Source organism: Ammospiza caudacuta, chromosome 1 (genome assembly GCF_027887145.1).
Source record: "Ammospiza caudacuta isolate bAmmCau1 chromosome 1, bAmmCau1.pri, whole genome shotgun sequence".
NCBI classification, from domain to species: Eukaryota; Metazoa; Chordata; class Aves; order Passeriformes; family Passerellidae; genus Ammospiza; species Ammospiza caudacuta.
The window spans coordinates 60,908,806-60,931,349 of record NC_080593.1 but is presented as its reverse complement, the minus strand read 5'-3'; the positions used below and the strand labels follow the sequence as shown (position 1 = coordinate 60,931,349).

General features: G+C 43.2%; 1 protein-coding gene across 2 annotated transcripts in view; it reads left to right on the top strand.

Annotated features, from left to right (window-relative positions):
* NFATC1 (nuclear factor of activated T cells 1) overlaps nt 1-22,544 on the top strand; it is a 110,974-nt gene that overhangs the window by 25,485 nt on the left and 62,945 nt on the right. For both annotated transcript variants that reach the window (XM_058803573.1, XM_058803581.1), the window contains exons 4-5: nt 18,141-18,343; nt 21,490-21,662. In XM_058803573.1, the coding sequence (XP_058659556.1) occupies nt 18,141-18,343; nt 21,490-21,662 (376 nt within the window). The remainder of the gene's footprint in view (nt 1-18,140; nt 18,344-21,489; nt 21,663-22,544) is intronic.

Sequence of the window (22,544 nt, the reverse complement as noted above, 5' to 3'; positions counted from 1 at the left end):
TACAAATGAGAAATGAAGTTTCCATCAGCCAGGGCTTGGGGGATGCACTCTGCTCTCTGTTAAAAATGATACCTCGCCCACACTTGGCATGATGGACGCTGCAGTACATATCCCGGCTGTTGGGATGCTGAGATATTCAATCTCAAGGCTTCAGCCCTAGGTTTGCCTTCACTTTGAACTCAGTGGCTGCAGGCAAAGCAGAAGTTGCTTATGGCCTTGAGGGAGGAGAGGATGGAAAACCTTCACATTCTCTGCTGGTGCTGTCTCCATTCCCTTGGGAAAGGGGGTGATGACACCAGCTCCCAGCTGTCCTTTTCATTGGCCTCTCCTGGTTTCCTTTCTTTCTTCTTTGCAATAAGGGAGTCAGTGGCATTGCTGTCACTGTGTGGGCTGTCTTCTAGATGGCCTCTGGGGGCAGTTGATATGGCAAAGACCTTCTGGATTAGAAGGGAAGCAGAGGGATCACCTTTACCTCCAGCACTGCCCACAGAGCCATCCTTTCTGCTTCCCTAGTCAGTCTGGTTTTGGTAACCAGCAGGACATGCACCCCGAGTCTCTGCAGCCAGTGTGATAGAAGTCTCTGCAAGGTCAAGAAAGGCAGAACATAACTATAGTCCTCTCTGATTCCTCTCTGATTTACTTTTCCTCAGGCCTTGTGCTGCATCCTTTTGACTCGGGGAACTGTTTTCATTGTGGACAGAGGGTTTTTCCTGCATGTGGTCTAAAAGGGCAATTCATCATAATTTTGGAAGTGTACCTCTAAAATGAGTATTACTACTTTTCAGCAAGGAATCACAACTCATACTTGACTGTTAGAGTGTGATACCTTTTCCTGCCCATTCCATCCTTTTTGTCCTGTGCTTTATATTGCATCACTCCTGCTAAAAGTTGCAGATGCCATGTGTCTTGCACTGTCACAGAATCAGAAGGCAGAGAGTACCAGTAGTGCTAGAAATGGCTACCCACTTCTCTAAGGAAAAATACAACCTGTGTAGACCTTTTGCTTGCAGACCTCAAATAAAAAAAATAAAAAATAAAACCAACAAAACCCCTAACTCAAACCAAATTACATTCAAAGCCATATTGAGGCACTCCTGAAGTCAGACAGCTTAGCCTGCCTAATTCAAGCACATGCTTAGGGCTTTGCTGACTCTTAGTTTAGCCATTTTTGAGAAAATAAGACTGGATGGGTGAGGTGTTGACAAGTGGATTTAAAATAGCTTTTCATGGCAGTTCAGGTGATATGTGAGGCTGTGGTCTGGGCATGAGCCACATTCATCACTTGACTTATTTTTGGTGTAGTTGAGAAGACCTACACCAAAGTTACCAATCAGCAAATCTGCTCCAGACTTGCCAGATTATTGCACATTAACGTGTACCCAGAATCTGAAATGAAACACAGTTAAAATTAAAATGCAGCTTTACCAGAAGCCAGATGCTTCATTATGAGCTGAGCTAACCTACCTGCCAAATACTGCTAACCTGCATGAGGCAGGCGATTAATTTTTTACAAGTCTGCTTTGGGAACTAGACATCTGTCCTCTGTTCCTAAAAGTAATATCTCAGGGCAAACGATTTTTTTTTTCTTGGTACTCCAAATTACATAAAACATATATAATGAAAATTATATTGCCTGCATTCTATATCAAGATATTCTGGAGGCCAGTTCATATTTCAGATCCCTTTCACACCAGCCTCACTCCAATGGAATTTCTGGTTTTATACTTTCTAATTTTTATATGTAAGGAGTAAAAAATTACATCTGTAACACACTTTGTGATCTAGAATATCAGTATATATGGTTTTAATATAGATTTTCCATTTTAATTAGTCATTATTTCAACTAGCAGGCTGAATCAGTGGAAAATATGGTGTCCAATTACTCAGTTGCTCTCTCAAAGTACATTGCATCTTCCTTTATGAGCAGGGGTTTATAATTTCTTTCTTTGTGAAGAATAGCTTGAGATCTACTGTGATACATGCTATGAAAGGGAGATGATCCATTACAGCATCTGCTGTATACATACACAAATAAAATTTGTTGCATGCTGTCAGTGCAGTGAAATCAAATAAACTTTCGTCTCCCTCGACATGTTTAAGAAATAATTTAGCAGAAGTTGCATATTTTCACTGAAACAGTTGAAACATGCTAGTGACCAGTTTACTTACACATGGTAAAAATAATATAGGTTGCAGACAGATTTGTAATGCACTTTTTAAACACCTGTTTTTAATGTTTCAATACCCAATAAAGCAGAGGAACTCCTGCTTTTGGTTTGCATGCAGACGTTATGCACACTGGGATTTAAAAGTCTGCTGCCTAGGTTTCAAATGCAGTAAACAGCACTTGCAGGCACAATGTGGGTACATTTTGGGAGTTACAGACTCTGGAGTCTCCCTCAATGAGTTTTGCTCTTTGGGACATTGATAACGTGGTGTTACAGCCAAATGTGAATCCTGTTGAAAACCCACAGTCGTCCTGAGAAAGAGAACGTCTTCCTTGCCACTTGCAATCCTGCTTATTTAGAAATACTACTGGTCCAGTTCTGTGTAATGAGATGGGGAATAAATGTTTGAGAGGTGGAGCAAAGTGATCTGTTACAGTGAAACCAAGTACTTAAATACGTCCTTAAACTTTCATAAAGTTGGATGATATGTTGAATATGTATTTAAGCTTTCTATCAAGCAAGAATACATTGATTAACTGGCAATTATTGTGCACTGCATTGCTACTCAGGTTACTCGGCTGCAAAATCTGCCGTAAGACATTTTTGCTGCCTTGCCACGGGTGTTATAAGAGATTGGGTGTCAGGTGTGAGTGTGTGGGGCTGTGAGCTGCCCAAAAATAGCATGATAAAGGGGAGCAAGTTGCAGTAGCTGCATTCTGTTCTTGCAGGCCTCTTTGCTGCTTTTCAGAAGGCCTACTAAGTTTTCCCTTTTAAAAATCTGATACTTTTTGGGCATCAGTTGCATCCCTGTATATTGCTACTTCCTTTTGATGGTTTTCAGGTGAATGCTACTAACTGGATCCTTTTCCTCTGTCTTGAGTCTCTGTGATTTTGGGATCCCTCAGGGTGACTGCCTCTTGTTTTTGTTCTGCCACCATTGTGCCTGTCTACATCTAATGGCCATGAAGTCTCTGAAGCTTTTACTGGATGTCTCGATAGCAAGTCAAACGTGATGATTCTGGAGCCAAGCTCTCCATCACTGCACAAAATCTTCCCATTACTTTCCTTTATCTTTGGGCAAGCTGTACCTTTCTTCATGTCATCTAAGAGTGCAATTTAGACTGTTCAGTGAAGTCTACTCTATCTAGCTGCTTGCTGTCCCTGTGCCAGCATGAAAACAGCAGTATCAGCATGCATGTTCTGCACAAGCCATGGATACCCACACTTGCTGTGCCTAATCAGCCACATGTTCCTGTCCCCTCGGCTCCCTGGCAGGGAAGGACAGTGGCTCGCCTGGGAAGCCCGCAGCACATGGTCACTGCACAAACACATTAATAGCTAGAAGGGAGCGGGGTGGGAGAGAGATCATGTTTCGTTTCTGGAGAGCTGTTCAGAGATGAGCTGTGCATGAAGCCCCAGTGCAGCTCACGCATAGAGGGTTAGTCCCGACTTTTCATCCCCCTCTTAGCATTTTCACCTGAGGCAGCTGCTTGGTTTAATGCTGCAAGCAGAGACACCTGAGCCTCAGATGGCTGCGACATGTGAGCATAAAGAGGCTTGAGCAGGGTGAGACAGAGTAAAGATCCATTCTGAATTAGGTGAAGTGTCTAAGAGAGGTGAAAAGTCTGTGAGGCCAAAGCTGAAGGAAGAACTCGCATGCCGAGACAGCAAGGAGACAGAGAAAGAAAAACAGAAAAGACCACAAGGTCGATTTGCCCCCGACTTAGAAATTCCTTTGATAAAGAAGAACTGGTGCTAAATGTCACACGGAATGAATATGTATGAACTTATTGTGAAACTGTATGCATATGCATTTGGAAGGAGGATAAAAGAAGACCCGAGGTCTTCAGAAGTATGCATGCCTTGTTGGGGGACTTGCGTCTACCGGGCTTTACAACTTTTATAAAGTTGTGAGGTTTCTTCTTTTCTCCGTAAAACAAGGGCTTGCAGGGTGCTGCTGGTGTTCACCGGCGGCTGGACTAGCAGTGCCTTGGCTCTCCTGCATGTGCTCACCGGGATGTAACTCTTTGCTCCTGAGCATGGGCAGAGAAGGGATCAGAGTGCCTGGTTTGGATGAGATGCACCACTGCCAAGGCAAGCACTAATGCACAGGGCAGCAGGGCACTGGATGCAGCCACAGGGCAAGGGGATGGATGTGGGGCAGAGGGATGGATGTGGGGCAGAGGGATGGATGTGGAGCAAGGGGATAGATGTGGGGCAAAGGGATGGATGTGGGGCAAAGGGATGGATGTGGGGCAAAGGGATGGATGTGGGGCAAAGGGATGGATATGGGGCAGAGGGATGGATGTGGGGCAAGGGGATGGATGTGGAGCAAAGGGATGGATGTGAGGCAAAGGGATGGATGTGGAGCAAAGGGATGGATGTGGAGCAAAGGGATGGATGCTGCTCGGGTGCTCCCAGCAGCATGCCAGGGACAGCAGGAAGCACCAGGGCTGGTGAGGGGCTGAGCTCCTGCTGCCAGCCCCCCTCCCTGCATATCCTGGCCTTACATCTTGTTGTTATGATTGCTATGGAAATAATTTCAATATGTTTCACAGCTCTGAGTTGCCGTGTCTTGGATTGTTTGGATGGAAAGCTGCTTGACTGGTTTTGGAGGATGGCTGTACATGCACAAATACTAGCTGATTTTTTGTGGTGGTGGAAAGTAGGAGATTCACAGCATGGTTTTAATTAGAACTGCTCATTTAGTCTTTCATTGCAGTGTGTTCTTTAGTTGAAAGATAATTTAATTTTCTTTGTTTTGGAAGATTTTCGTGCTTGTCTGTGTGAAATGTTTTTATTTACTGTGCCTCATTGTGCTTTGTGCATAGCTTTGATTATGAGGAGAGTCAAAAACAAAACTTCCCTGGGCTGCACTATTTTCTACCTGCTGTGGGTTTTAGTATAGTTCCACTTGTATATATGTACCAACTGTCTGCATTTCTAGGACAAAATCACCAGAGAAAATTGGCAAAGCATGAAGGGGTAGATTTAGCTGTAAAACTCTTAGTGACTTGAACAGGAATAGTGTGTCTAAAAGTTGTGAAGTGCTGAAAAAGTGTTACTGATATGGGTCAGTTTGGTTTTTCATCTCTGAGAAGTCCACAGAAGATATCACTTGTTGAAAAAAGGCAAAAGCCACAAAACATCCTGCCTTCTCTTGCAGCACTCCATATTAAGATCTTGTAACACCTCCTCTTCAGTGAAGAGTATTTAGTCTGGTTGTAACACAGTGCAGCATGGATCAGTCTTGTTTATATATATAAGAATATTTAGATAGTATCTGTCATATGAGATTTTTTTAAAAAGCTATATAAAATATGCAAATCTCTCCTATAGTTGCAGGAACTCATAAATTGCTCAGACTATGCAGTTACAAAAAGAAAGAATTCTAGATGGTATTTTTAATCAATCCTTAATAATCCTGAAATAATTTTCTAAATGGGTTTCAAATTAATTTTCAACCACCTCTTTTGCAGTGATAATGTTTTCATTATGTGAGCCTTATGTGCTGTAGCTCTTAATCTGGAGTGATATAGTATTCTTCAATATGGACTGAAATCTTGTTACTGAATGTGGGTTATAGAGTGTTACTGACCACAAACTGGCATACAGTTGTAGACTTGTACACAAACTCCACCCACAGCTGCAAACTTCAGTTTCCAGGGACAAACAAATTTAGACCACAACTTGCAGGCACATGTGCTAGCATCTAGGTACACAAGTAATCTCAAGCACATGTCCTGGATACATCAAAGCCTCATTTTCTAATCCCTCACAGTTTTCAGGAAAACCTTAAAATATGTGAACTGGAACAGTCTCACTGCTGGCTGCAGGAGCCTCAGTTGAGAAAGAAGCAGGTTGGAGAGGCTTTGCAAAGAACAAGACAGTGCAGTGAAAATAGTGGAGCTGGGTAGTGGCTCTGCAGTTTTGCTGTCCTAAATGAAATCCCTGAAAATCTTAGCTCAAATAGATTTTACAGGGGTAGTTGCTCTAATCACAGGGAAGTGTTAATCTGGAAGCCTATCTGTAATAGCAGATGTTTGTAGGAAAATGGCCTGGTGAGTAAAAGCATTCTTCTTCCTCTAGTTTGAGTAAAAATAAAGAAAAAAATTAGGAAATTTGGCCCTTGGATTCTCCAATTATTATTAAATTCTCTTTCCCCTTTTTGTAGTAGAAAAAGGTATATAATACACACTTGAATTGAATGTAGGAAGTGGTAATTAGCAGGAATAGGGCTCAGGATTCTATTTTTTTTTATTAAGGTTTAAGTATGCCATCCAGTTTTGGAACAATGACTACAGCAAGGCCATTGAAACTGTACATGATGGTGCTCCAGGAGTTCCTGTGTGCTCCAGAGCAGAGGTCGGGAGCACTTTTGGGTCTAGGGGGGTTGCTGAAGTCTTTGCAGGGACATGAGCTGCTGCTTTGTGGCACCCTTCTGAGGAAGGGAGGGAGGGCGAGTAGTCCCATCACAGGCATGGGGAGGGAGGCTGCAGAGACTGGTCAAGTGTCTGCCTTCTGGCCATGACCACCTTGTGCCCAGCCTGTGCCGAGGCTGACTCCAGGACCAGGCTGAAGCAGGCTCCCAAAGCCAGGGTGGAAAAGCCAGAGCACTGAATGTAGGCTGTGGGAGAGGTGACTTTGATCTTTCCCTCTGGGAAGGGAAAGGGCTGCAAAATACCACTGTCCGAGGTGATGGTCTTGTGCCTCTGCTGTGGAAAGCTGTGGGTGGCTGCCTGAAATGAAATGCCTGCTGGTGAAGTTGCTGCAGAGCGTTGTGTCTGTAGTGGGCTCTGCCTCTGCAGGGGCCTTTTCCCAAGAGATCTGCCCTGTGTCTTAGGGTAAAGTGTGTGTGCCTCACAGCACTGCCCAGGGACTGTGGGACACTCATGCTTTGAACTGTGGCCTGGGCAAGTGACAGGGGCAAGTCCACATTTCAGAGCTTCTTACATGTCTGCTGCTGAGCTGATTGCCTTGGTTTCTCTCTGTAATCAGGGGAAGGCTCATCAGTACGGAGTTTAGTGAGCTATTAATTTTATTCTGATGTGAAGATCTGAAGCTGCTTGGGTAAATCACACCTTCAGAGTGCCTGTCTTGTTTTGCTGGCTGTGATGGCAGCCAAGGTGACTAGACCCTGTTGTTGTCCAGCCTGTACGAGTTAAAAGTAAGGTGGCATGAATCACCTGGCTTTTCCCTTTTTCTTTTGTCTGGATGTGTTGTGTACAATTGTTTCTCACTGTGCTCAGCAGGCTTTAAGGTCTTACCAGTTTGCCAAGACTGAGATGTAGTTCTTAGGCTGGATACCCAGGTAAGGCTGGACTATGGCTGGGAGAAGCAGTGCCTTTTAAGACCTTGGCATTTCTGTCTCTGGCTTGGAACTTGACTCATACTAGAGCCTCATGCTTGAAGTCAGCAGGTTGATAGAGTCACACTCTTGGTTTGGGTGTAAAAACACAGATTCTGGTCTCCATCACCTCCTTGTCCTACCTCCCTTCAAAGGAGATAGTGTTACCCCCACCATCCTCCTCAGTTCCCAGTCATGCCCTGGCATCCTGCTCCACTGACTGCAGCATAGTCTCGTGCATTTGCAGCAGCAGATAAGCTATTCTAGAAGGCTTTTATTGGCAAGTTCTGCTGTTAATATTTGCAGCATTTTGCTTGGCTGTCCCGCTGGCTTTAAGCAGGGTTGTGGTGTTAGCCTTTGAGTGTTCAAGTCAGAAATTCTAGTGCAACAGCTGTTGCTAAATAATGTTCCTCAACGTGACAATATTTAGAATGATTGATTGAAAATAGTCCCCTGTATGTTGAGAAAGTTTTAGAAATCTTTCATGCTTATTTTATTTACTTGCAGTTGGAGATCTCAAGCCTTTCAGTTCATTGTAGCACTAGTGGCAGAGCACCTCATGGTATGCTCATTGGTCAGTCATGTCTATTCCATCCATTTGGTTTTTGGATTTTTTTCATTAAAAAAAGCAGTGCCATCAACCAATGGCATCACCCTCGAGCAACTTACAGTGTGGAATCCAATCTCTCAATATTTCTTATAGTTTAATCAGACTGTTCTGAAGGTCAAAACTTTGAATCCAAGTTATAAGATACACCTGAACTATTTTTATTGCTGCATTTAGATGCTTTCCATGGAAGACATGCTCTCAGATACAACTGCAGTGTAATCAGAGCTGTAGCACCAGGTGGATCAAAGGTGGTTTGGGGAAGTAGAGTAGGACCAGAAGTGGTCTCCTGGCAGTGTGGGTACTGCCTTTGTTTTGTGAGGAGGTTGAAGCACAGATTGATTAAACAAAGAAGTCTGGAAATATGTAAAAAGTTGTTATGATTTTTTTCCTGCTCTAATCAAATCATAATCTCTGATAAAGCAAAAACTTTGGCAGTGCTGGAGATAGGAACTTGCTCACTCCATGCCCAGCTCACTGCACCTTCATCTGAGACATCTTTGCTCTGCACTTTTATAAAAAGCCTTGAAACGTTTTCCTTCTTTTAATTAATTCCTACATAAAAATTAAAAACAAAAAACCAGACAAAAATAGACAGAAGTACTGTGAAAGCTGTAAGCCATCAGTATACATGTGGCTTTCAGAAGAAGCTTTCAGAGGTTTATTTCATACCTTCAGCCAGCCTCCTTTCCCCAAACACAGAAAGCAGTCAGGGCTTGATTCATGGACCATCTGATTATAATAAGTCTCACTTGGGGCATACAGCTGTATACCATGCTACTGCACTACGTGCTTTATCTGCCTCCACCCTTGGGTGTTTAGTTCCTGCTCTGTGCTGTGGCTTTTGACTCCATTGGCTAATTAAATAGCAAAATGTCTCACATAAGATTTTTTTGGTCTTTTTAAACAAGTACTTGGCAAATCAGAGAAATTAAGAATTGGAAGTAGTAATTTTTGTGGCAACAGAACAGTAAGTGCAATATTCATATTATGAATATGGCTCAGTATTTATAGCTCTCCAAATATTTACAGAGATAAAGCCTTTAAACATAGCCCAAGCTTTCTGTCTTCAGTAGCGGTTTAAATAAATGTCATTTGGAGAGAAGTTAAAATTGAGAAAAAAGGCAGCCATTTCTAGTTTAATATTGTCTCACTGATGTCCCTGAACTCCAAAAGTTTTCAGCCTGAAACTGAGTTCCCTCTGTCCCATACAAGCCAGTGTTTATCTTGACATGCACCTCAAAAGCACTGGCCTTTAATCAGATAAGTCTTGTGAGTAGATGGGTGCCCCATTGTCCTCAAATTCACAAGGGTGAGAATTCAAAGTCGTGCATTTGCTGAAGCACTCGTGAGCCACCAAGTTAAAACACGGCATTGAGGGTGTGTCTGGGATGGAGTCAGCGAGGGATGCTGGCAGTGTGCTGCAGCATGGCTGGGATGGGCAGTGGTGAAGGACATGGTGCTGACAGCACCTGACACACACCTGAGGATCCCGGGCCAGCCTGTGCTCACCACGAGAGCGTGCTGGGTGCGAGCGGTGCGTCAGCAGCATGGCGAAAGGCAGGCTCACAAGTGTGAGCTTGTCCAGGCTATCTGCCTAAGAAGGTGTCATAAATTCCTTCTGTAGGGCTCTTGTGATCTTTTTTTTTTAACCCATGCATGGCCATGGGTATGACTCTCCAAACTGAAAGCCGTGATGGATGCTGAAGACAAATGTTTTGAGTAGAAACCTAACAGAGTATCTACTCTACTGAGTTTCTTAAGTTTCTAGAGTGAGGGGTTGGGTAGTTTCAGGGAGGACACTGTTGTGTTGGACTTACCCCAGACCTGGATTTATAATCCTTGGAGAGTGATGAGGCAGCAAGGATTAGAAGAACATTTCTATGGTCTTGGGGTAGAAGATGTCATGAGAACCGTAATGATTTCTTGGTGTCCTAGTGAATAAGGTGCCCAGGACTTACAAATCTATAATATTAGTAACTCCTTTTCTAATAGGCATCTCTCTTGTGAGTCTAACAGTTTTAGGAGGAGTGTGACATGGGTTGGTTTTTAGGTACGTCTATTTTTTAGGAGGAAAATCCTTTCTAGAAATAGGGAGCAGCACCTTGTGACTGTTTAGACAAGGAGATTTCATGGCTGTGCTCAGAGCCAGCAGCCACGAAGGCTGTTTTTCCCTGGATAGAGACTGAAATTACTTGTGAGCCAGTGACTGAGTGTACAGCATCTCTATTACATTAAGATTAATAATTCCTCAGCATATTTGCAGCTGGAAGTTTTATATAGATCTTTATTCATCATGATGTGAACAGCTGCTCTTTTGCCGCTATGTTGAGTTAAGGTCCAAGTGGCAGCACTAGAAAGTGCCACATAAAACACACTCCTGCTGTTTCCATTCACTGCTCTCCCATCCAGCTCTAGTCCTTGGCCCAGGGTTGGCCCCTTGCAGGAGCAAGCAATCTTATTTTTATTTGTGGACCAGCTCTGACTGTATTTGGATCTTAAAACAGAGTTTGAATAATTCCAAGGAAAGTCACTTTCAGAAAGAAAAAATAAATCCTGAAAGTAGCACAAAAATCTGTAGGAATTCCTGTTACAATGTTATATTAAGTAAGTGAAAGACTATGGGATAGTAACATGTTTCATTGCACAGAGCATAATTTAGTCTCTTTTTTTGTTTAACTGCATCAGATGTAGTACAGCAAAATCTGTCACAGCCAGAGGGTCATCTCAGCTCCTAAGGAAGTGTTTTATTTTCTGTTTGGTTGTTTTTTGAGAAGTTGTTCTGTTTTTACTGTATTTCATTTTGAAGTCTGTCTGCTCTGTTGTTTTGAATAAGATGCTCCCCTTTTTTTGGCTTGTCCTCTCGAAGAAGTGTCCAAGCAGACCAAGTTTAGTACCTGAGTACTAGAGTCTGGAGCTGAGCAGTGCACATCATCCAAAAACCAGCGCCCCTTCTTGCTTGCCTGGTTGCTGGCAAAGGGAAGATTTTCCTGGTCAGGATGATGTGCCTTGCTCAGTCCTAGGTACATGGAAGCGGGCGTCTAGGCATCTGGAAAGAGCAAGGGGCACACGGATGGTGTGGCAGTGACTGAAATGTGTACACCTGCAGAGTGCGAGCCTGAAGGTGGAGAGAAACAGCTGCAATGAGACAGGGATTCTTCAACATGCCCAGCAAGACACGTGCCTCAGTGGTTTGCTGGTGCTCTGTCGATGCTGCCTGTCTGCCTCATTGGCACTGCCAGGGCTGCTTGCTCCTTGTCCTGTGGGGACCTGAATCCCCAGAGTAGGGGCTGCCAGCCCCTGCCTGGCTCTGCTTGGCAGCTCAGGGTACAGCTGCCTGCTTGTGCCCTGCTGCTGCTCTTCAGCATGCACCCCTGATCTGCAGGAGGACTGCCCAGCTTCCCTCTGGAGCAGAGGGGTCGAGGGGAGTTCCATATACTAGTTCCCATGGCACCTGGATTTGGGAGAGGAGCTTGAGAGGAGAGTTGCTACAGTCCCAGTCCCCCATGTCAGGGCATCTGAGGTGTGTTTTTTTTCTCAGACCTCCCCCTACAAAAGAGTTAAAGCCCAAACCAGGTCAGAATAGGTATTAGGGAATTTTGCGACGCATGGGGCAGTTTTTTCCTGACTCTTTTTCCCAGAGGTGTAGGTTGCTGGCTCCCAGAGTCTTCAGCAGCAGGTTTTTGGGCATTTTCACCTGGAGGCATGGTGGCAGGGCAGCTCACTGGCTGCCCAGGCAGAGGCCGGGCAGGATCTCTGCAGTGCGCACCAGAATAGATGCCCTGGTCTCCTGACCTCACCCCCTGTGCCTGCGCTTCACATGACAGTCACTGCCCGCAAGATCAGCTTTTCCCTCCTGCCGTTCAAACCCATGATGCAGTGGCTTACATCCTCCAGTGCTCCTGTGTGGGAGCCCAAAGTAAATCCTTTTTCTCGAAAATCAGATTCACGACACTATTTTTATGCGTGCTCAGTGCTAACTGCTGAAATCAATACGCAGGATGTTTGTGCACTTTCTTTGTAGATTAAACAGCTGGATCTTTGATTTGGTTTTAAAAAACCAGGACACTGAGCACTCACTGATGGTATTTTATTGAGACTGTATATTAGGTACACTTTTAAAACATGACAATTTGTTTTATCATTCATCATGTGCAGTTCCTGAAAAAAAAATACCTGCTGCTTGAAAAGCAATAAAGCTATTTAGTGTGTAGCTCCAAAGCTCTAGCTCAAAGAGACAAGCAGCCCTTGTCTTGACTGTAAAATGTCCCTATTTTATAGATTTTATTCTGTTTGACCTTTTTTGAAAGCATTGCTTTCCAAAACATTGATGGGGATAAAAGGGAAAGAAGCACCCTTACACCAGACTTGGGTTGTTAGTCTCCCTGATGAGTCTCACCAGACTGACTCGGGTATTCCTTGAACAGTTCTGGGAATGCAAATGGTACAGAGAGATGTGTAAGGCTTTGCTGAGCATAAGCACTGTGGTACCTGCTGCAAGCAGTGTGGCCATCAGTTACATGGTCAGGTAAGTATTTATTGTTCTTAGTATTTTTAGAGGCATAAAATGGATTGTTGTCTTTATTATATACCAAACATAAGAAACCAGGCAAGAAAAACACACGCACTGGTATGGACGTTCCCTGTGGCATTTTTTGGCACATCATTATCATTAAGGAGGCAGCCCCTATGGGCCTCAAGAGTATCAAGCACAGCTGCTGACTGGTGTGGAGAGTGAATACTAAGTCCCTGGTCATGCCCTGCTTTGTTATTAGTGTGAGCTCAGCCTTTAATGCATTGGGACAGGCTAAGCCCTAAATTATACCCCAATGTTCATTTGAAATATTTGCAAAAGAGTCTGGGTCTGTAGGAATGCACCACTGTAGGGTTTTTGCAGTCCTTTCCCCAAACTCGCAGTAAGTACACTTGAAAGCCATTACACAGGATAGCTCCCTTTCTTCCTGACTGATGTCATGGGTGGTGCAGAGGGTGTACCTGGCTGGTGTGTCCCGTGAGAACAGGGCCATTCTTCTGGTGGCCTCCAGGAGCCTCTCCAGACAGAGGCTTCCTTGTTATGACAGGTAGCTTTCTGAGCATTTCAACAGATGCTTGGGCATGCCAAAAGCATAAAAGCACTTGGAAAGGGAACGTGCAGAATATTTCAACTGTGTTTCTTAAAATAAATGCCATGGCTTAAATAATAGAAGTTTTCCTCACTGACTCTAGAATAACCACTGAAGCTGAAATAGTGTTTGAGTTATTGTATGTGGCACTTGCAAAATTTCCTCAAAATTTAGTAACTGTAGGAAGGTTTGGGAAGGTTTTGCTTTTTTTTTTTCCTAGTGCTTATGTTCAGAACACCTCATCTCCTTCTGCTCATCGTTTCCAAGTCTGTTCAGTTCCAATTGGCAGATTTAATAGATGTGTACCAGGAGCACATTTGGAATCCAGGCAGCCTCAGTATGCTGATGTCTGTGATAAACCGGAGGTCATCATAGCTGTAGGACTGAATCAGATAGTACCTTGCTTGTGGCTGTGAGGGGTGACAGCCCTGTTTCCCTCACACTTCACTGGCCACTGGAGATTGGAAGATTCCTGGCGTTCAGTGCCATGGCATCTGGACACATGAAAACATCCAGCCCCAGTGCATCTCCCTGGGGAAAGGCTGGTGTTTGCTTTGGCACCCTGCACTGAGATGAGCAGCAGCCTACTGGTGAGAATTGAGACATGTTGGTGGGAGATAGCGCTGGGAAAGCGATGACAGAGAGGTGTAGGAATCCCAGGGAAGGCTTGATGCGGTGGCTCAGCCCATGCAGCCTTTTCCCTCTCTCTTGCATAAGAGGATGTAAGGTGAGGAAGAGCTTAGCTGTGATCGGTCCTGTTCTGGTGTTAATTACCAGTGACTGCATCGCTTTTGATAGAATTAGAGGAGTGTGTAATAGGCCTGCAATTAAGTCTGATTTTGATCTTAGCAGCTTCAGACAATAAAATGAAAATGTCATTTGAGATGTGTTCAAGTATTTTTAACAGTGTTGTTCAAAGAGGAAAAGCACAGAGTAGTCAGTGTTTGGTCAGAATAAGAGAATATGACCTATTTTCATTTTGAAACCAAACACTTGGCCACACAGTTCTTATCTGCATATTTGAGTCTTTCCTGCATCTTTCCTTTGTACCAAACCAGGTGACTGCTGTATCACTGCCTTTGTTTGGGAAGGGAAACTCATTCAGAAACATTGTGCTCCTGGTCCTTTTTTGCAGCTAATTCTTTTCACAGTTTCACGGCAGGGGAAAGTACACCTCTTTCCACTTGGATCTATGTATTGCCAAGGAAAGCATGCCTGGCAGGAAAGACACGTCCTTTAATATGAATGCTGTAGCTGAGCACACCTTTGTCACCCATACTCAACCGCTGAGTTATTAGGAGCTTTGGACTGTGTTACACAGAGAAAAAGATAAAAATAGGGTGTCTGACGCATGCATCCCATGTTGCACGCCAGGAAACTGAATCGCTCTTCCACCTAGTACAGTATCCCAGAGCATATATGGAAAATATGCATGGATATGAACATGTGAGATCTTTCCTCACCAAGAAAAATGCTCAGTCACCCTTTTTTCCCATCCCATTTTATATTGATCTAGCTTGATATTCCCTTTGACTGCTGGCAAACCTACCAGCCTAAAGTCCCACAACTGTGCTTTTACTGCCACTGCTCCTCACTGTTAAACCTGTCTCCCATGTTTTGAGGGAACTGTGGAATATTCTTACTGCACCCAGCTGACAGTAAGCAGGATCTTGCCCATTCACCAGACATCTGCAGCGTGCTGAAAACTCCCGAGGCTCAGCACTGTCTGTCACGGAAATAATGCACTGGGTGCGTAGTCTAAAATAAGTCATTCACAGTATGTGCCCATTTAAATGTTAATCCTTGCATCGCTTTCTTTTATTGCTTCTGTTGGCATACACGATTATGTGACATAATATAAAAGTAAATACTGTGATGCAATGGGTAAAGCTCAGAAGGAAATACAAATTAGAGATCAGATGCTTCCTAACACAGAATATGACATAAAACTTACAGTGACTTGACTGTAAATTTTTCTTATTTTGAGGGCAGCATATAGCAGTTGAGCATATAGCAATTACATGAGTCTTTCTGGATGTTTCTGGCACTTTCTAAGTCGAGGAGTAAGTGACTTTAGGTAATAGATCCAAAGTTAACTATGGCTCTGCTCTAGGACAAGGCCTTTAAAAAAAGCAAACATAAATTCAGCTTGACGATTACAAACCTTAAAAAACAATGCAAAACATGCAACTGAGATCTCATTATTTATTTTCCAGCATGTGAACACTTTTCATGGGAAGGCAGGTGTGCAAAGCTGAGGACTCTGGGTGTTTGATTGCCTCCTGGTAGGAAGCCTGTGGGAAAAGCGCAAGCTGAGGCTCAGCAGTAGGTTACAAACTATGGCAGCAGGCAAGTTCAGATTTAAAAATAAAGCCTGAAATAGCAGAACCCAATGCAAGACCAACATTTTTGCCCATGTTCAGTAAAACATATGGGTACCTTGGTGTGTGATTTTGCTTTTGCTGAATTGAGGTTTGAGTTACTCGCTAGTTTATTTTTACATTTTAAGCGTCCTTGTAACTCAATATGTGTTTGTTTTAATTTTACACTCTCCATAAAAAGCATCCTCCATGACGACTTGGAGAAGTGACCTCTGGCAATGCATAGAAATTTATTTGCCTGGCATGTCACACTGTCTTACTTTTCCCCCTGCAAACCCACGTGCTGGTCTTGACCAAAAATACCCTGGGATACCTTGTGTCTCCTCCCTTACCTAAGCTTTGCTGCTGAGGCTCTGGAAGTGGTGAGGCAGGGAAGATCAGCTTGGGACAAATCCAGGTCACTCCACCAGCCCTGCTCACACACACTGTTGGAATTAATGAGCAGCCAGGCTGTCATGGAGGGGGAACAGGGTGGTGATGAGTAGGACAGTGGCTTCCCTGTGGCCACTGACTGTACCAGGAGCACACCTATGATCACCCACCTGCAGCTCAAGCTCCATGTCTGTCTCTGAGGGGAGAAAGCCAGGAGTCCTGCTTTTTGCAGCTTAGTGCTGATGTGTGTGTCAGGGACCATAGGAGTGGGTGTTCCATGTAGAGCTGGAGGGAGGTTCATAGCTCATGGCATCCCACTGAAGGCAGCATACAAGCAGGGCTCTGCTTTTCTCTCTCTCCTATTTTGCTGATAGTGCAGATTATCAAAGTGCTACTAATGTGTTTCCAGTTTTACAGTTCTGGCATGGAACCATCATATCATATCATATCATACCATATCATATCATATCATATCATATCATATCATATCATATCATAATCATATTGTATCATGTTACAACCCCCTGGCTCTGAGCTGCCTTCATATGATGTCTCAGGAATGCAGAGCTGATAAAATAATGTAGAAAAGCTAGAAATGAGCCTTCTCTTCTTCCTATCCCTGCATCCTTCCAGTATTCATGTGCCTTAGGTAAGGATATAAAATTGCTGCACCAAATCAAACAAAAATTCTTCTGTTCTCTTTGCTTTACTGACCAAAGTGGTGCCCAGTTGTCGATGGAAGATGTGTCTAGGCTCATTGTCCTCCCTTCCTCATGCATTGGTCACTTTGGTATCTGAAACTTTGCCACTGTGAAGTGCTGTTGCCATTCACCATGTTTGATAGTGGAGGGAGGGCTTTGGGCCTGTTAGTACCCACCGGAATTTTGCTGGGTGCAAGGAGTAACAGTGATTCAATATCTTTGTTTTTAATAGCATTCCTGCTATCAGATGGTAAAATACCCTAGAGAGTTAATATGAAATTGCTTTGTAAGGAGTGTGAAAATTTAAGGAGAGTGAAAATAGACAAAATACAAATTTAAGCAGCATTTGATATATGGGTTTCACTGCTTGTTTTCAGCTTTATTTAGCTTTGAACTTGCAGCTACCTTAAAACTAGCATTGCTTCTTACCAAATTGTGGTAAGTTTTGAGTTTCTGTATTCAGTGATGGTGAATAACTCATGCCCAAACCCACATGAACCATTCACAGTGGAACATAAACCTACAACAAAATGAGTAGGTTTGCTCTGGGGTGGGGCATCTCCTGGGACAGTGCACCTTGCCCACGTTCCTTCCTCCTATAGTTGCTGCATCTTCCCTTCCCTTGGGATAAAACTTCACCACTAACCCCTGTAAGAGAACTGGTTTTGTGAGACTTATTTCCCAATGTCAGGTGGCAGCCACGAGTGGGATGTTGTCTAGGGACTCCACAGCAGTAGGAACCATGAGTAGCTACTACAGGAGATGGTACGGATGAGGTCAGGCTCTGCTTCCTCTGCATCCTGTGGCAGAAATAACTCTTGTTGTCATCAGAGCAGTCACTGTAATGTGGATGAGGTTCAACCCAGGCCCAAGAGCTTCAATGAGATTTTTGTGTGATTATAACAAGAATTTGACACACATGGTGAGCTGCTAATCATGTATATGTGATCTGTCTCCATGCTGTCCCAGGATTTATTTACCAGCATAAAAATCAGCTAATGAGGTCACAAGCAGCAAACTGCTGCTGCATGAGAGATGTCCAAGGAAGCATGGGGATGGGTGAGCTGTGTCCTTTACCCTCTGCAAACTCTGTCAATTTTGCATCCCTCAGTACTGTGAAGGAACATCGAGTTCATTGTGTTTTTCTGCTGAGCACTGCAGCAGAATTTATGCAAAGTTTTCTGTAGATGTAGCAGGAGTACTCAAAAGCTCAGCCCATCTAAAGTGCCTCAGGTCCTTTAGGATAATGAGACATTTTGTGAGTGCACCTTTTTATTGTACCAATATTACATTACAGGAAAAATGGAAGGGGGGAACTTAACGCATAGCACCTGTCACAGTTTCTCTCCTTGAATTAGGCTCTCCTGCTTATAAAACTTTAATTGATTCCTAGCAGTTTATGTGCGTGGTGCTCAGTGGGCGTTTTCTGTTCTCTTGCCAGCTCCATGGTTACTTAGAAAGCGAGCCGCTCACGCTGCAGCTGTTCATTGGGACGGCAGACGACCGCCTGCTGCGACCCCATGCCTTCTACCAGGTTCACCGCATCACCGGCAAGACCGTTTCCACCACCAGCCATGAAACAATACTTTCCAACACCAAAGTCCTGGAAATCCCTCTTCTTCCAGAGAACAACATGAGAGCAATGTAAGACCAAGGCACCATGTCTGACTCCTAGCAGTTTCGTCTTGGTCAACTCACTTAATTTCTTTGGGGTTTGTTCCTTTCTTTCTGTACACAATTTTCCTTTCCCTATCTTTTTTTTTCTTTCCCCGCATGTCTCTCTGTAATAGTAGGTTTCCACAACGTTGCTGAGACAAATTGCTACTAACCAGCGTAACAGCAAAACGAACTGCACAAATATTTATGACAACTGATGTGCTTTCATTCTAGAGTTTCAGCCAATGTGCTTATTTGCCATTTAAAATAAGTATCTCGGTTACTGAGCTGTAAATATCTCCTACCTCAGCTCCTGCATTTAGTTTCTAAATATGACACCTGTTGCTCCTATACGCACTAGCACAAGGAACAGAGCTGATTAAAATTTATCTTTGGATGTCAAAGGAAACTCTTAGAGAGCATTTCCAAGTACCCTTGTGGTTTTTCTGAGACGAGTGAAACCACTCATTTCTCACATAATAAAACTCAGCATTTTTCACGGCACTTGCTTACAAGCAAATCTTCCAGAACTAAGAGTTACCTCTGAGAACCTGTATTCAAATTTGATGTAGTTTACAGACTGAGTTGTTAAACTGGGCTAAGTTTAGTGCTATGCAGAAAAGCAGGCATGGTTATCTTATTATATCTGGGTGATAATTAAGTGCCCTGTAGGTCCATTAAGCATCTGTAAACATCGTTATAGGATGGTACATAAAGGTTAAAATAGCGTTCTATGTAAGTAATATACAGCAAACCTTTCACACTATTTTATCCTGTCCTCTCTGTACCCCTCCCTCAAATCAGCCTACCCCCTGAATTGTCTCCTCCCTTCATTCAAATCATCCTAAACATTATCTGAGGTGTTTGCCTTGGGAGGAATTTCTGTGTGCTTGTGTGCAAGTACAGCTCTTGGTGTGTGTATAAATATAAATGTATTAATATTTATATGGAGATGCATGCACCTTTGTGAGTGTATATATAGAAAGATAGAAAGCAAGCAAGAAATCCTGACCTCCACCAAACCAAATACCACAGGAAAATCACAATTTCACTCCTTGTTGTCATACAGTTTGCCTTGCCTTAACAAAGTGGAAAATGCTGTCAGACACCTAAAGTCCTTCCACACATAGTGGCTATTAGAAGCTGGTTTGCAGTGTCATGTACAACATGCCCTGGAGTGCCTCATGTAAATAGAAGAGCCAGAATATGTTTAGCTGCATTGCCAGCTGGGCTTAGAGTAGTCACTCAAGACCTGAAGATCTCTCTCAGTGCATTGTGTTAAAAGTCACAACAAGCCTTCAGAATTATTGGCCCTGTTCGCTGCCATCGTATGTTGGTGGGGCTGCATTGGGGTTAAGGAAATTTCACCAATTTGTACCGACACAGTATTTATCTGGCACTTTATTTATCCAGTTTGAATCACGTTTTTGGCCATCTAGGAACCTTATTACCATTTCATTAATCTTTCTCCCTAAAATAAAGGTAAGTTACACAGTTTGGGAGCCAAGCTGAACATTTTTGTGGCATGTGTGCCAGACTGTGGTACAGCTCACTCAAGAATCACAAAAAATGCTTTGGCATATAGAGGCCTTAGATGTCAGTAGTCTAAAACCTCATGAAGGACTACCAATGAATTGAAATTTGGAGCCAAGGACTTTCCTCACACTTTGTGTTCAGGCCTTGATTCAGGGAAACACCAAAGCTCATCTGCCCATTTAAACTTCCTGTTGACTTCAGATTTCAATATCCATGACTTTACAAGCTTGAATTTAAATACTTTTTCTTCTCTGAACATTTGGGTATGAGTTGTACGTCAATAGTCGTTCAGTTTACAAGTGTTGCTGTAGGAGACACAATATGGAGAAATGCACCATTTCTTCCATAACTTACGGATCTTTGCATAGAATTTTGACATGGATACAAATACTCTGTATTCTTATGCAGACTATAAGAATTCTTATGTAATTCTTATATAGTTCTTACAGCTTCACCTGCTAATAAGCATTTTCACCTGCTAATAAGCATTGTTGGGAATCTTTAATACTTTCATTAGTTTCTTTGATCATGTCAGCAAGGGCATTTTTTAAATTCTGAAATCCATACTTTAGAAAAAATGCAGATCAAAACTGTGCTGCCATAGTGTTTATTTGCAGTTTGCTTCAGAAGAGCTTCAAAGGTCTAGAGGGGGAAATAAACTCTTTGAATGCAAAATAAAGTTAACTATGCATACTCAATGTAATAAAATGCATGCCAGAGACCAGTACCCAGAAGAAATTGCCATGCAGCCTTTGTAGTCATGGCCAAGGCAGAGGTATTTTTGCAGTGGGTTTTTGAGTGCATATGTTTAGATGTCTTTTGCTCTGGGAGCTTCTTCTGTTGAAATATTCTTTGACAAAAATCCTGGCTCATAAACTCATCCAGGAGAAAACCAAAGTTAAAAAACTAAAAAAGACAGTGAGGCCAGAAATTGTAGTAGTTGTATCTGATGAAAAGCATGTTTTTCCCTAATGTGAGGAGAGGACTCTGAGTTTAGTTTTTTTCATGCAGAGCTTCAGCTCAGCGCTAAGCTTGGGAGTATTTCTAACTCATTGAAATACAAACAAACTGACAGTAGAACTGACCTCAGGGAGAGCTTTTTTGCTCATTAATAAGAACTTCAGGACTTCACCCTAGATTGAAAATCTTGTCAGATTTTTGTCTAAATTAGTTGTAACAAGTAAAATTTTAAGTAGCCTGGCATTCTAGGTTAGTAACAGTTTCTGCACTTCTGTCGCATCCCACTGGCTTTCCTAGTCTTGCTGTTTCTTTGGGCTTTGGCTTATCTTTAACTACAATCCTTATAGAATGTGTTGGGGAGGAAGGGTCCTTTAGATTTTCTTCCTCTGAGAACTGAGGTAGCCTCCTAAATTTGTGTTCTTACAGCAGCCACTACCTGCTGCTACCAATAGCCCCAGCTCAGCCTCTTGGGAGTGCAAGTACTAAACAAAGTCTGCTGCGCTCAGCCTGGTCATTGGGCCGTGCCTGATGCAGTTTTTTAAGAAGAGCATGCAGGAGAGAGATAAGATATGCACGCTCGTGTCTTCCTGAAGTCTTCTTGAAGTGAATTGAATTGCCCTGTGTTTCCTTTTGGATAGCATCGACTGTGCTGGGATATTAAAGCTCCGAAACTCTGACATCGAGCTGCGCAAGGGAGAGACGGACATCGGTCGTAAGAACACGCGTGTGCGTCTGGTCTTCAGGGTTCACATCCCACAGGCCAATGGCAGGACTCTCTCCTTGCAAGTAGCCTCCAACCCCATTGAGTGCTGTAAGTAGCAGCAAACATTGTCCTCTTGCTGGATATTATCAGAAAATCTTTTAATCAATAAGGTTGAAGAAGATGTCTAAGATCACTGTTAACTCAGCACTGCCATGTCCACACACCTTTTGAACAGTTTTTAACTTTTCTGCCCTATGTGCATTCTGTCCACATCAGAAAATCTTTTAATCAATAAGGTTGAAGAAGATGTCTAAGATCACTGTTTACTCAGCACTGCCATGTCCACACACCTTTTGAACAGTTTTTAACTTTTCTGCCCTATGTGCATTCTGTCCACACCAGCATGCTTTACAATGGTTTTGCTTTACCTGTCTAGTTAGTGAACTTTAATCTGCTTTCCAAAAGTACATGATTTACATTGAGAACAGAATATCTGTGTCTTAGGAAAAAATGTGTAGCTTTGTGCATTGAGTGCTGTAGAAAAACACACACAAGTAAAGAACAGTTAACTAATAGTAGACCTGGTAGGGACAGGGCCTTTGGTTTTGGTGACTCCTTATCATAAAGGTAACTGCTGTAGAAGTTTTGGAAAACATCTCTCATGTCCTGGTCACTCTGTTTCCCCATCATAAAGCAAAAAACCAGTAAACAAAACCCCAGCCCCTTTGATAAGGAGCTAGCAATATCCTAGAACTGACACACTGGCCTGCAGCTTCAGAAAACCCCCAGAAGCCAGGTTTCTGCACTGGGGTCTCTTTAAATGAACAGCCTGTGTTTTTTCAGATGCACTGGGACACCCTTCAAAGATACCTATATCATTTTTGCTCTCTAAGCCTCATCAGCCTCCCCCACACAAAACAAAATGTATCTGCTTTGTGTAGCTTTAACAGTCCAGCATAAGTGGTGGAAGCTGAATTTCAGTCTAACTCC